The sequence below is a fragment of the Microtus pennsylvanicus genome, chromosome 6 (genome assembly GCF_037038515.1).
Source record: "Microtus pennsylvanicus isolate mMicPen1 chromosome 6, mMicPen1.hap1, whole genome shotgun sequence".
NCBI classification, from domain to species: domain Eukaryota; kingdom Metazoa; phylum Chordata; class Mammalia; order Rodentia; family Cricetidae; genus Microtus; species Microtus pennsylvanicus.
In genome coordinates, this window is record NC_134584.1 from 86,926,772 (window position 1) to 86,940,731 (window position 13,960).

At 56.2% G+C, this 13,960-nt stretch overlaps 3 protein-coding genes across 18 annotated transcripts in view; 2 read left to right on the top strand and 1 right to left on the bottom strand.

Annotated features, from left to right (window-relative positions):
* Positions 1-5,086, top strand: part of Trmt1 (tRNA methyltransferase 1) — a 13,935-nt gene extending 8,849 nt beyond the window's left edge. For all 8 annotated transcript variants that reach the window (XM_075976700.1, XM_075976699.1, XM_075976694.1 and 5 more), the window contains 12 exons: positions 151-266; positions 356-468; positions 1,940-2,088; positions 2,246-2,332; positions 2,416-2,485; positions 2,574-2,708; positions 2,814-2,899; positions 3,441-3,549; positions 3,650-3,726; positions 4,418-4,537; positions 4,629-4,752; positions 4,901-5,086. In XM_075976700.1, the coding sequence (XP_075832815.1) occupies positions 151-266; positions 356-468; positions 1,940-2,088; positions 2,246-2,332; positions 2,416-2,485; positions 2,574-2,708; positions 2,814-2,899; positions 3,441-3,549; positions 3,650-3,726; positions 4,418-4,537; positions 4,629-4,752; positions 4,901-5,062 (1,348 nt within the window). In that variant the 3' untranslated portion in view covers positions 5,063-5,086. The remainder of the gene's footprint in view (positions 1-150; positions 267-355; positions 469-1,939; positions 2,089-2,245; positions 2,333-2,415; positions 2,486-2,573; positions 2,709-2,813; positions 2,900-3,440; positions 3,550-3,649; positions 3,727-4,417; positions 4,538-4,628; positions 4,753-4,900) is intronic.
* Positions 5,087-6,486: 1,400 nt separating this feature from the next.
* On the top strand, positions 6,487-9,876 carry Lyl1 (LYL1 basic helix-loop-helix family member). Of its 2 annotated transcripts, none has more exons than XM_075976714.1 (4): positions 6,487-7,238; positions 7,866-8,221; positions 8,313-8,383; positions 9,065-9,876. In XM_075976714.1, the coding sequence occupies exons 2-4, from the start codon at positions 7,890-7,892 to the stop codon at positions 9,475-9,477; spliced, it is 816 nt and encodes a 271-aa protein (XP_075832829.1). In that variant the 5' UTR covers positions 6,487-7,238; positions 7,866-7,889; the 3' UTR covers positions 9,478-9,876. The 2 variants fall into 2 exon arrangements, with proteins under 2 accessions (XP_075832829.1, XP_075832828.1); XM_075976713.1 differs by having other exon boundaries at positions 6,496-7,238; positions 8,313-8,404.
* Positions 9,877-11,662: 1,786 nt separating this feature from the next.
* Nfix (nuclear factor I X) overlaps positions 11,663-13,960 on the bottom strand; it is a 94,451-nt gene continuing 92,153 nt past the window's right edge. For all 8 annotated transcript variants that reach the window (XM_075976705.1, XM_075976708.1, XM_075976709.1 and 5 more), the window contains one exon: positions 11,663-13,765. In XM_075976705.1, coding sequence (XP_075832820.1) covers positions 13,751-13,765 — 15 coding nt within the window. In that variant the 3' untranslated portion in view covers positions 11,663-13,750. The remainder of the gene's footprint in view (positions 13,766-13,960) is intronic.

Below are 13,960 nucleotides of genomic sequence, written 5' to 3' on the forward strand. Positions count from 1 at the left end.
ACTCTGGGTTCCATCCCTATGGCTAAAAAAGATAGAGAAAACCCCAAATGGCTAAACTGGCCTCAAATTCAAGGCCAAAATCAGTTTGCCATAGGGGACAGGGCAGGGGCTTGGTTTAAGAGGCTGAGAACCTGGACCCCTCACATCTAGGATGCTGATGTACCAACACCAAAAGGCGTCTGAGCGTTTTGATGTCATTGACCTGGACCCCTATGGCAGTCCTGCCCCCTTCCTGGATGCAGCAGTGCAAGCCGTGAATGATGGAGGTGAGGCTCGCCCATAGCATCTAGAATGCCCAGGCAGGTGTAGGGTCAGGGTGTTTGGAGGGTCATCACTGCCCTGCCCCTCTCCACAGGTCTTCTGTGTGTCACTTGCACGGACATGGCAGTATTGGCAGGGAACAGCGGAGAGACGTGCTATAGCAAGTATGGAGCCATGGCCATCAAGAGCCGGGCCTGCCATGAAATGGTGAGAGTCCCCCCCACGCCGACCTCCCTGTACTGATGACCTCCTCAGTGCCCTCGGATGGCCAGGACTGGTCCAGCCCAAGGTGTGACATGACTGGCAAGCAGATCCTTAACATCCTTTGCCAATGGGCAGGAGTGGTTAAACAGTCATTTTTTTTCTCCTAGCATTTTATAGTATAACCTTAAAAATAAATATTTTGTTGTTAGGTGTGGTCGTGTATGCCAGCATTTGGTGGGCAGAGGCAGGTGGATCCCTTGAGACCAGCTTGGTTTAAATAGAGAGTTTCAGGACAGCCACGGCTATACCGTGAAACCCTTTCTCAAAAAAAAAAAAGTTACATGTAGCATATGTGTGTGTGTGTGTGTGTGTATAATTACACAACACACATTTTTGTGTGGAGGGGGCATGTGTGCCATGGTAAACATGGAAGTCAGGACAGCTTCCTAGAGTCCATTCTTTGCTTCCATCATTTGGGTCGTGTTTCAGTCAGTCTTCATGGCAGGTGCCTTTGCACACTGAGCCATTGTGCCATCCCCAAATGACGATGCTAAGTATCCCAAGCAGGGCTCCTTCTGCGGCTATGTCTCAGGTGCTGGATTATAGGTGTAGCACTCAGAGTGAAACTGGGTTTTCTTTTTTTAAGATTTATTTATTTTCTGTGTGTGAGTGCTCTATCTGCATAGACAACTCTATGCCAGAAGAGGGCATCAAAACCCACTATAGATGGTTGTGAGCCACTATGTGGTTGCTGGGACCTCTGGAAGAGCAGCCAGTGCGCTTAACCAGTGAGCCATCTCTTCAGCCCCGAAACTGGGTTTTCATGTTCTGCCTGGGAATGGACCTTGTGCATGCAAGGTGCTCTGCCACCGAGCTACACCCCAACACAAGAAATCATGGTGTTGAGGGTTTGAGATAGGCTTTTGTGTAGCCTCAGCTGGTCTTGAGCTTGCTATTGTAGCTGAAGCTAACCTTAAACTCCAGACCCTCCCATCCACCTCCCAAATGTTAGGACAAAAAATATCCTAAGAAAACATTTTTTTCAAGGTCTGAGTTCTAATCCTGGCTTAGTTGGTGACTCTGACTTCACCTCTCTGGGCCTTAGTTTTGCATCTGCAGAGCAGGTGTGGTCATGGCACCTACCCTGTGTGGTTGCTATGGGGAGGAAAAGCGGTGGGGGGAGGCAGAGATTCTGTAAGGTCTCTTGCTGTCTCGTGCGCTGCACAGCGCCGCCACCTTTTTCATGTCAAGAGGCTGGAAGCTGCCCCTGATAACACTCCCATTGTCTAGAGTGAAGTCGTACTCTCAGCTTGGGTGGGTTAAATCACTGGTGCAGGCTGCAGCCATGTAGTACCTGCTACCAGCCACGGAAATGGAGGAACAGAAAACACTGTTTTCCAGTGTCCCACAGCCAGGGAATGTGTGTATCTCCAAGCTTGTTCTTCCCAGTGCTAATGCTCACCCCTGCCACCAGGCCCTGAGAATTGTGCTGCATAGCCTGGACCTGCATGCCAACTGTTACCAGCGCTTCGTGGTGCCACTGCTCAGCATCAGCGCTGATTTCTATGTCCGGGTTTTTGTGCGCGTTTTCACAGGCCAGGCCAAGGTTAAGGCCTCAGCCAGGTAAGCCCCGCAGAGGGAACCTGATGAATTGAGGGAGGAGTCGAGTCTTGCTGGGGGACCTTCTTGGTGTCTGAAAAGGGACTGAGTTGGTCTGAGGGAAGAGTTGAGGTGTAGTGACCACATCAGGAACCTCATGGCTTCTCCTGGGCTTCCCCAGCAAGCAGGCCCTGGTGTTCCAGTGTGTGGGTTGTGGAGCCTTCTACCTGCAGCGTCTTGGCAAAGCATCAGGAGACCCTGGTGGCAGGTGAACAAGGGTGTTTTGGATTGGAAGGATGTCTAAGGTCTCCCTCTTCCAGCAGCCTCTCCTCAAACTGCCTCTCTTTACAGGGTCAAGTTCTCTGCAGCCTGTGGTCCTCCAGTGACCCCTGAGTGTGAACACTGTGGACAGCGACACCAGGTGGGCCCAGGTCAGAGAGGCAGTGGACCAGGGTCCTAGCGCTCACGCATTCATGCCCCTTGCTCATCTGTACGCCATGTTTTCACAGCTTGGAGGCCCCATGTGGGCAGACCCCATCCATGACCTGGACTTTGTTGGCCGAGTTCTTGAAGCAGTGACCACTAATCCTGGCCGCTTCCACACCTCCAAGCGGATCCAAGGTGTCCTGAGTGTTGTTACTGAGGTATGAGCTGGATGGATATAGGGAAGGGACCCCTACACAGGGAGGGTACCCTTCTGTGCCCGCCTTCCTTCCAGCAGCCCATGATGCTCCATGCTTACCTCTCAGGAACTTCCCGACGTCCCTCTCTACTACACACTGGACCACCTGAGCAGCACCATCCACTGTAACACACCCAGCCTCCTGCAGCTTCGGTGAGGGCCTTTGGGGGCAGCTTGGACCATCAGAGTCTAGTGTGTGCCTGGGGCAGAGCTGAGAGGCCATGAGCCCTCCAGCGGATGCTTTGTTCTTTAATTCTTATGTATGTGTGTTTTGCCCGCATGTGTACAAATACACCATGTGCATGACTAAGGAGGCCAGAAGAAGGTGTCAGATTCCCCAGGCTCAGAGTTACAGGGAATTGTACACTGGGATCCAAACCCAGAGTCCTCTGCAAGAGCAGCAAGTGCTCTTAACCTGGCTTAGTTGGTGACTCTGACTTCACCTTTCTGGGCCTTAGTTTTGCATCTGCAGAGCAGGTGTGGTCATGGCACCTACCCTGTGTGGTTGCTATGGGGAGGAAAAGCGGTGGGGGGAGGCAGAGATTCCGTAAGGTCTCTTGCTGTCTCTCTCCAGCCCCTGAAAGGTGGTTTTGATGTCACAGTCAGTGACATGTCTTTGCTGTGGAAGAAACAAGCATGCCATTCCACGTGGCCTGCTTATGGTCTAACCTCTGCTTGTGGTCTCTGCACCCAGGTCAGCTCTCCTCCATGCTGGCTTCCGAGTCTCTCTCTCCCACGCTTGTAAGAATGCAGTGAAGACAGATGCTCCCCCACAAGCTCTCTGGGACATCATGCGTTGTTGGGTGAGGGCAGGTGACCCCACGATTCAAGGCAGGAGGACTTGGAGGGGAGGGTGACTTGGGTGCACCTCAGGCCTAGCCTCTCTTCCACCTCTGTCCCCAGGAGAAGGAGTGTCCAGTAAAACGGGAACGGCTGTCAGAAAGCAGCCCAGCATTCCGGATTCTGGCTGTGGAGCCCAGGTACAGACAAACATGGAGGAGGGGACAGGCTACCCCCTGGGCATAGCAGGTGCATGTGCGCAGAAGACAGACACTTCAAGGGGAATCCAGAGCCCTCACCTTCTGCCCTCACCCTGTGCCCTTCCCACTCTTCTCTGCACCAGCTGTTCTTTAGCCTTACGTATCTGTGAGTGTCTGGGTCAGAGGAACCTTCCATGGCTCTCTCCTCATAGTGGCCTGAACCCTGCACAAAGTCTGTCCCACCTGGGCCCTTTGCCTGGGCCCTTGTCTCTCACTTCAGAGAAGCCTTCTGGACTGGACCACCCTATCAGGCACTGCATCCTGACTTCTACTACAACAGTTACAGAGTAGCATGTCCTGACACGGGATTATTATTTCTTTGTGGTGCTGGGGATGGAACCTGGAGCCTTGTGCATGCTGGGCAAGTCTCTACCTGGGTTCACACCTCCGGCCCGAGTTACTTCTGATTTATCTTGTCTTGTCTATTGTCTGTTTCTGATGCTGCAAAGCCAAGCTCCATTGGGTCAGATCCAGGCCACTTTGTCAGAAATTCCCTAGGAAATCCAGGTGTTGTTAGACAATGGGAGAACTCTGAGCCTGGTAGACCTATGGTGCGCCTCAGGGTGGGCAGGTTCTGGGGCTGTGTTCACCCTGCATGGCTGCTGCCTCCAGCCCCCACCCATTTGTCCAGGCTAAAGGCCAACTTCAACATCCGGGAAGATGCCAACCCCAGCTCCCGCCAGCAAGGACTCAAGCGCTTCCAGGCCAATCCAGAAGCCAACTGGGGCCCCCGGCCCCGTGCCCGGCCAGGGTAAGTGTAATTTTGCAGTGGTGGGGCTTGGCTAGGGTGGGTTGAGCAAAGGAAAAGTAGGGTACCAGCCTCTGTCTCTGCATGGGGGCAGGGCAGCAAGTAAAGATCCAGAGGAGAAACGGAGGCTGCTACAAAATAAGCGGAAGGAGCCAGCCGAGGACCCAGCCCAGAGGGCAGCCCGCCTCAAGACGTTTCCTTGCAAACGATTCAAGGAGGTGATTCCCTTCTTCCACCCTCCCTGCCACAAAGCCCAGGGGGGGGGGGTTGGGCAGGCTGGCTGGCACAGCTGCGGCTGGGAGCTGAGGAAGGAATCCCGGCCCTGTGCTCACAGCCTGGAGCTCCACACTCTCTTTTCCCCACCAGGGTACCTGTCAGCGAGGGGACCAGTGCTGTTACTCACACAGCCCTGCAGCGCCTGTGGTCTCTGCTGATACTCTCCTCACAGACTGTCCAGAGACCACCACCGAGATCTCCCCTGGACCAGAGGCTGCTGCTGGGGGCACTGGTGGGCCAGGTGTGGACTGAGACAATAAAGAGATGTCACTTTCTGCTGGTTGTCATTTTGAATGGGGAGGTTGTCTGCCTGAGGGACTCTTCCTGTCTGGGTCCTTGTTCCTGCCTGACTGCAGCTTTAACTGGAAACTGATCTGGCTGTTCAGGAGAGCAGTTCACCAGGTGGCCACAGGGCGGCAGCTGCGAGCTTGCTCGCCTGTACTCGCCTGTCACCCTGTGCTGCCTCCCCTCTGACTATCCAGGCATTTCCCCCAGCACCCCACTAGTCCCCCTGAAGTCTCTTATTGCCTGGTGTCTTGGGCCTCGCTCTCTCCAGTGCTCTCTCCAGTTGGTGTGGTGGCGGAAGCCAGACCGGAAGCAGGCACTCTGTGCATCCGCTCCAGACCAGGTGCTTCCTGCCCTGCCTGCTCTCAATAGGGATGTGACTGCTGAGAACACAAGCAGAGCAGGCGGCTGCCCAGACACCCAGTGAAGAGGCTCTGTCCCCTTCCTCTGGAGTAGAGGGTTAGTAATGCTAAGAGGAGAGCGGGGGCATAAGCACACTTCACCAGCCGCTACAAAGTGAGGCAGTGGGGTGGTGACTTGATGGCTGGATGGCCACTGAGCACCTCCCTGGGTGTGCCTACAATTCACCAAATACACGGGGCAGGCCTATTATACTACATAGAGCTCAGCTCCTCTTGGAAGCCTTTTTTTTTTTTACTCAAGAGACAGGGTTTCTCAGTGTAGCTCTGGCTGTCCTGGAACTCTGCCGTAGACCAGGCTGGCCTCTGCCTCCCAAATGCTGGGATTAAAGGCCTTCTTGGGAGCTTTCTGTGGGGTTTCCAGGACTTTGTTGTTGTTAAGATTTATGTACTTTTATGCATATGATTTTCCCTGCATGTATGGATGTATATGCACCATGTGCTTCTCTGGTACCCTCAGAGTTAAGAGGGTGTCAGATCCCCTGGAACTGGAGGGAGCTAGGAATGATGATTGTGAGCAACATGTGGCTCCTAGTAACAGAACCTGAGTCCTCTGCAGGACCAACAAGTGCTCTTAACCACTGAGCCAGCTCTCCAGCCCCCAGGGTTCCAGAATTCAGAATATCACTCCAGAATACCTGCCAGCAAGGGACAGCACCCCGTTTGTGTGGCCTGCCTGGCATCTTTTTTTTTTCATTGGTGTTTTGCAATGTATGTCCATGTGAGGATGTCAGATCTTAGAGTTACAAACAGTTGTGAGCTGCCATGTGGGTGCTAGGACTTGAACCCAGGTCCTCTGGAAGAGCAGTCAGTGCTCTTAACCACGGAGCCATCACTCCAGCCCCCTGCCTGGCATCTTAGGGAGCCTTGGAGCAGCTCTGGAAAACACAACTCTTGACACTCTGGATTCCACCCCCCTGAACTTGAGAAATAACCTTGGAAGTGCCACAGGGTTCAGGACACCGAAGGGCCACGTCGCCAGAACTATCTCCTGGAGCCCTATTCCTGGGTGTGTGGGGGTAGGGAAGTCCGCAGGGGATGTGTAAAAAAGAGGAACTAGGCTGGAGGCTGGGGCCCTTGGGTCATGGGGTTTCAGAGGACCGGAAAGGGGCCCCTTCCACCCCCCTCAGCACAGGCACTGGGCAGGGGGTGGGGTTCAAAGCCAGAATAACCGCAGAGGACACCAGAGGCAGCCTTGCCTCATTTCCTCTTTGCATGAAGAGTTCGGTTCCAGGGTCTCCTGAGGGCTAGGGTCTTCCATTGCCTAGGGGAGCAAGCAGCAAGTCCTGGGGGGTGACTGCCAGTACTGGCCACCGAGGGCCAGAGGGTGCGCGCTCCCGTGATCCCTGCCTGCTGGTTTCCTCCGGGGTCAGTGCAGCTCCTTATCAGGCGCGGCCAGGCAGTCAGACCCTTATCTGCACGGGCCCAGCATCCTCTGGCCTCTGCGCCAGGGGGTAAGAGGGAGGAAGCCAGGCTGTCGGGGGTGGGGAAAAGGCGGGTCGGTCCAGGAGCCGCTCACTTTCTCTTGAGGTTACACACCACGCCGCCGCCGCCTCCGAGACTCGCTCAGGCCCTCCGGAGCCCGGGAGGTGGCGCAGCCCAGCTCTGAGGCCCAACGGGACCACCTGGGGCACACTGACCGGACTGGACAGTGGAAACCGCCTCCTGGCCTGGATTGACAGCCCTGACCACACAGTACTCCAGACTGCGACAACTGCTACAGGGTAAGAAGGACGCTTTGAAAGTTCGGAGGGAGAGTTTGCGCCTGCCCTCTGCGCTCATTCGTTCATTTATTCATTCATCAGCTGGGACCCACTGAGGAACCAGGGGAATCTCTCCAGCTGCGGAAGATAGGGCAGAGAGGTGGGGAGTCACGCACTAGCAGGACACTCCAGACCCTGGAGCCCAGCACACACTTTATGTAGGGTGCAAAAAAATCTGGATGCTGATGAGGCTAGGGTTAGTGAGAGGAACCTTGAGCAAGGGTGGAGGCTTCAGCAACAACCATGGAAAGGTGGTATAGGTTTCAGGAGTTAAGTTAGGGGATCCCTACTGTGCCCCAGCTGCTGGAAGGCGAGAAACTGGCTCAGAGGCAAGAAGCCCTTTACAAACAACTCTAAGCAGGGTTAATGCTGTCTAGCACCTAGTAGACACCCCCTCTTGTGGAGAAGCTTCCCCCTTCATGTCTTGCAGTAGTTTCTGGACCCATTCATCTGCTTTTGACTACTGAACTCACAGTCTCTCTCTCTCAAGGTGCTTTCATATTGAAGCGCTCACTTAGGTGAAACACGTGGGAGAAACATGGTCTCTGGCGGGGCCGTCCGTCCCAGTAACTCTGCTCTCTTCCACAGGTTAGCATTCCATTCTTGGGGTCCATGTGCCCACCCCAGGCCCAGGCAGAGGTGGGTTCCGCCATGACTGAGAAAGTTGAGATGGTGCACGCCTCCAGTCCTGCGCCTGCACCTCCCCCTAAGCCCGCCTCACCTGGGCCCCTTCCTGCGGAGGTGGACCACCGAAACCCGGCATGCACCCCCTGGTTGCCTCCAGGTGTGCCAGTGATAAACCTGGGTCATAGCAGGCCCACAGGGGCAGCCATGCCCACCACAGAGCTGAGTGCTCTTCGGCCCTCCTTGCTGCAGTTAGCTGCCTTGGGAGCAGCTCCACCCACCCTGGCCCTGCATTACCACCCCCACCCCTTCCTCAACAGGTCAGTGGGGAGCTGGGACTGTGGGCAGCTCTGAGGGTCGGTGGGCAGGGGCTTTGCCTACAAGGCGTTCATGACACACAACACCTTACAGCGTCTACATTGGGCCAGCAGGACCCTTCAGCATCTTCCCTCACAGCCGGCTGAAACGAAGACCAAGCCACGGTGAGCTGGACTTGGCTGAGGGTGAGTGTGTCTATGTTTGTGTACTTGTGGGTGTTTGCAGCTCACGTCTGATTGACCTGTACTCTACCACAGGGAGAGGTGTTTTGTGGACCAACACAGGATAACTCACACAAGTGACAGCCAATGCAACACCACCGTACCGAACCTAGCTTGGTGGCTTATCCCTGTAATCCGTTCAGAGGCCAGCCTGGGCTACATAGTTGAGTCCCAACAAACCAAGTGTTATAGCTAGAGTCATGGCTACAACAGGACATAGCACCCACAGGATGACGCTCCCCAACCCGAAAACACAGTTATGAAAGAGACAACCTTGGACTAGGATCACACAGAACTATGAGACCACAATCAACCTCAGAACCCCAGCCACACAAACAACAGTCACAACCACATGCCACGAACCCACACAACCACAGCCATCAGATAGGCCACCAGTCACCCACAGGCCCACAGCAGGCAAGAAGAGAACCTCTGAAAACCCGAGGACATGCTCGCTCGGAATGAGGCCACAGGGTGGACATCAAGGCATGATCGGGCTCAGCAGCCCTGGCGTCTACACAGCCCACACTCGCTTCAAGCCCAAGCAGGTGCTGGTGGTGTTTAGTGAGGACAGCAGTGGGTGCCCTCTGGCCTGAACGCTGATGCTATTCTTCCGGTCCTCAGGGCACCAACCCCAGAAGGTGGCTCGTCGTGTGTTCACCAACAGCCGAGAGCGCTGGCGGCAACAGCACGTTAACGGCGCCTTCGCGGAGCTCAGGAAGCTGCTGCCCACCCACCCGCCCGACCGGAAGCTGAGCAAGAACGAGGTGCTGCGTCTGGCCATGAAGTATATCGGCTTCCTGGTGCGGCTGCTGCGAGACCAGGCGGCTGTGCTCGCCTCGGGCCCCAGCGCTCCCGAGCCCCGCAAGCCACCTGCGCACCGGGGAGTAGAGAGCGGTGCGCGCTGCGGGGCCCGACACAGGGTGGAGGCTGCGTGCTCGCAGCCCGTGCTTCCTGGGGACTGCGACGGCGACCCCAATGGGTCGGTGCGACCCATCAAGATGGAGCAGACAGCCCTTAGTCCTGAGGTGCGGTGACCCAAGGCAGTGGCGCCTCGCCTGCTGCGCTGTGAACTCCCTGTAAAAGGGACTGAGGTCGCCCAGATGAGGAAACGCCCTGTAGTCCTGGAAGGGTGACCGGCGACTCGGGGGCTCCGCAGACTTTTCAGAAAAATTTCCCACAGACTACCTGAGGTGGCCTTGCTAGTGTCCTCTTCCCTGGGTCGAGGCCAGAGAACCAACAAAGCAAAGTGACTACGGGGTCCTTAGGGGTGCTGAGAGAGGTAGGGAAGGGTCTGGAAGCCTTCGCATCGGCGCCCCCTGCTGGAGGCGGGAAGCCCCTGGACAGTGTATGGAGGGCCCACCCTACCGAGCCCAACCGGTTGCGCTTGATCCATGATCCTGTTAACCGCGTTATCGAAGACTCAGGCACTCTTGCATTTGTTTTTCTTTATTTCTTTATTTCACATACACATTAGCCATTCAATGGAGAAGCTGGAGAGAGTCAGGCAAAGATGGTATAACAGAAGCGCAGTGACGGGGGTGGGGCGGGGCGGGCGGAGAGGGGACAGACGGGCTGGCTGCCTACTTGCATTCCGCTAGGACACTGAAAACCCAGAAAACAAAACAGACAGTAAACTACCCTTGTTTCTTATGTATCTCAGTGCAGAGACGGGGGGTGGAGGGCAGAGAAGGGAGACCAGGCTGAAAGGGGAGCAGAGGGAAGGGGACGCTAAGGGGGAAGCACACCAAATCCATTAGTACTATATATAGAGATACTCGTATATACTGCGTTTCTTAGCCTAAGAAGAAACTTGTTTGACGGGACGGGCGGCCTTTGCGGTCCGCGATGCTGGTGCTGGTGGGGCGCACGGATCTCCCAAGAGGGGCCAAAGCGGGGGCTGGCCCCGGCTGGCTTGCGGGGGGGGGCGCCCCAGGGTGGATGGGGTTGGGGGAGCAGAGGTGGGGCTGGGGTGCCCCTAGGGCTCTCGATTGGGGGACAAAAGTTCTCATAACTTTATTGCTCCTTTATTTTTCTCTCGTGGGGGGGTCCGTTCAGCACGGTCGGGGTGGGGAAACGGTGGGTCGTCTGAGCCACCCGGCCCCTCTGGGACCCAGAGCGCGGCGTCCGCTCCGCCAGCACGGGGGTGAGAACAAGGCACTAGGTCGGCCGGCCAGCGCGGGGGGGCGGGTGTGTAAGGCAGTCGACAGGGCTGGTTGCGGGGTAGGGTGGGGATGTGTGCCGGGCTGTGTGCGTGCGTGCGTGCGTGCGCGGGCCTGGGCAAATCGACCTGTCAGCGTGGCTGGACCTGTCCTGGAGCATCGAACCTCCCGGAGGGAGGGGAAGAGCGGTGTTACGTGGGAAGGGGTTGGGGAGGAAACTACCAACTTGCTGAGCGCGCTCCTGATTAATGCTGGTGAGGGTCAAGTTGGCGTCTGGCTCAAAGAAGGGCGCTCGGAGTGGGAAGGAAGGGAAAAGGGACCTTTGTTCGTTGGCATTGACCTCTGCGGGGGAGGGGGCCGGGGACCCCCGCCGCGCCCCAGTGCCCGGAGGGGGAGGGGGCGAGAAAGGGGGAGGGGGCGCCCAGGGAGACCCGCGGCCAGAGCAGCCCAGCCGCGGGGCGCACGCCGCTGTCCCGTTCCGTTAAACTCAACAAAGAAGGGATATGCGTGTTCCTAACAAGTGCAGAATATTTAATTGATTCATAAACGTATGTATAATAGTTTGTGGGTTTTTTAAAAACGTACTTTATAATGTAATAAGCACCAGGGTTTTTTATGTTTAATTATCTTAAAAATAATTTTCTCTCGTCCTTTTCCTTTTGATCTTGTGTTGTTTTTTTTTAAATGTCGAGGTGTTTTTTTAAAATATAAAATGTGAACGTTTTCTTCAGCCCTCCCACCGAAACCGAACGACGAAACAAATTAAAACCCCAGATTATCCTCGTCAACGCAGGAAAACGGCAAAAAACCAACCAATCAAACAAACAAACAAAAAACCCAGAGAACTATCAAAAAAAGGAAAAGAAAAAAAAAGAAAGAAAACACTCAGCTTTCATCCCCGCTAAGGGCAGGGCAGGCCCAGTTCTTTTAGCGTCCCCAGAGCCGCGAGGACATTACAACAAAAATAGAATTTTTTTCTTAATCTCTTAACATACAAAGATAGGAAAACTCTCTGATGCATTGCACTTGGTTCAATGAAAAAAAAAAAGGTTAATTTCCCCTATTTTTTTTTTTTTGTGGGTTGTTTCCTCTCCTAACACGTCCCCACATCTGTTGCCCTCATCGTCCCTCGCCTGCCCCTCACAACACCACTTGGGAAAGGAGCGCTACTCCCACCCCACCCCGGTCCTCCCGGGGGTACCTCGCCGGGCACCTTGGGCCCCGGCCCAGCTGGCCTGCAGCTTCTGACCTCGCCCGGGGCGTGTGCCCCGCAAACCCACAGCACCCGCCCGCAGCCCGACTGTCTTCGACCAACCGAAGAGGCGCACGCGGCCGGGCAGGGACCCTCTTTCGCTAGCTCTTAGCTCTGACCCTGTTTCGCCAACCGAACTGAAAAATCATTGCACTTTGACCGCGCGTCACGCCCGGCCCGCCCGGCCCCCCATCCTGGGGCTCCCTCCCCTCGCACAGGGAGGCCCCTCGCGGGTTCTCCACCCCGGGCCCTGGACGCCACAGGGGAGGGCTTCACTCAACTTCCACGCAGCGCGCCCGCCCGGACAGCTGCCTCTCAATCCCGAGCTCCCTGCACGCGGCCATTCGCCCGCTCAGGGCCGCAGCCTCACCAACTAGATTCTCAATAAATAAAGCCCACAACCCACCCCCACGTGGTGCAATGTTGGACCAACTTTCGGAGGGTCCTGACCTGTGCTTTGTGTTTTCAAACCGGAGAGGCGCAAGGCCTTGAGAATGGGCCTGGGAGGGGAGATGCAGGGAAGGAGGACTAAGGCACAGAAAGACAAGCCAGAGGGGTCCAGTCACCTTGGAGGGGGGCTGGCGTGCTCGCGTTCCCCTCCCCTCCCAGGGGGCTTCTCAAGACCCTCTGGACAAGCCTCCACCATCCCTTGCAGGAGGAGGGGGCTGGGAGGAGAGCTGCTTCCTGTGGTGTGTTATGAAATTGTTCCCAAGTTGCTCAGAGGAGTTCCCAACTGCAACAGCGAAAGACCCAAACAATGACTGCCCCACCCCTAAATAAAGAGGAAAGACATTACAGCTAAAATCTAGGGAGAAGTGGCCACGGGATGTGGCGGGAAGGGAAGGGGACCAGAAAGCTCCAGAACACTCTTTTAAAAGGATGACACCCCCCCACCCTCCACAGGAACTGAGAGTCTCGAGAGCAGGACGCCTACCTAGTGCAGGTGGAGGCAGCCTTGTCCTCCTCGCTCGGCTCCGGGGGCCCTTTCTGCTCCACTCTCAGCCGGCCCCTGGAGGGCTGTGTGCGGCAAGGGCAGGGGCAGGGCAGAGGGGCGGAGCGAGGGCACCTGCATGCAGGGCTGGGGTGCGGGGCGACCTGGGGCCGACTCCCTTCACTAGGGGCGTGGCAGAGGGCAGCCCTCGCGGCCTGCGGGGATGGAAGAGGGTGCCTGTGCCGGGCTGAGCGTCCAGTCCAGAGCATTCTGACTTTTTCCTGTGTGCTGTACAGAGGGGGTCCGGCCCGAGAACTGCCCTGCGGTTCGGGGTGGGGGAGGTGGCAGAACACCCTCCATTCTGGACTCAACGCTGAATTTAGCTTAGCTACCTCCAAGGAACATCCCCTGCCCACCCCGGGGCCATCCTAGTCCAGAGCAGCAGGGGACAGAAGCCTGAGCAGAGGCTCCCTGGAAGGGCGAGAGGGAGAGGAGGGGGGGGGCGAAGTCCGGAGGTGAGCTCGAATGTCTACTTCCATCATCTTTATGAGCTGTTCCTCTGGGCTCCGAGGGAAGCTTAGGTCCAGCGGAGGGTGGGGGTCCCCAGGAACCGCAGGGGTGGCAGACCAGCGAGCTGGCTGCTCCTTCCCGGAAAGGCCGGGCTGGTTGCATCTTTTCTTTCTGTTTGTCCTCTGCTTAGCAGAGTCCGCTTAGCATGCTTCTTTCTGCTTGGCTGCTGGTGTACAACTCGGCTGAGACCCCTTCCGAGGGCTCCCAGGACTGGGCTGCTTTGGACCGCAGGGCTACCCGGGCTGGAGGAGGGAAGGGCTGAGTGGCTGACGACGTCTAAGTTTTGCTTTTCGGTGGGGCTGGGCTGGGGGATATTTCCATGTCTCAAAATCTCTTCTCCCCCCTTTTGAGGAACCTCTTTTTAAAAATTTTTGTTGTTTCTTTGTTGATCTTAATCAGAGGAACCAGGACTGAAACGGGACCAGGAAAAAAAAAGAAAAAAGCGACAATGAGAACAGCCGGAAAGGTCCCAGCTCCCATCTCACCCCCCGCCCCTGGCCCTATGACCCCCACCGTCTACAGTGAGCTCAGGAGGAGGAGCCAGGGTGCTGGGCAGCTGACCCCCATGGAAGAAGCCAGTTTATTCTCCCCACCCTCTGAGGGAA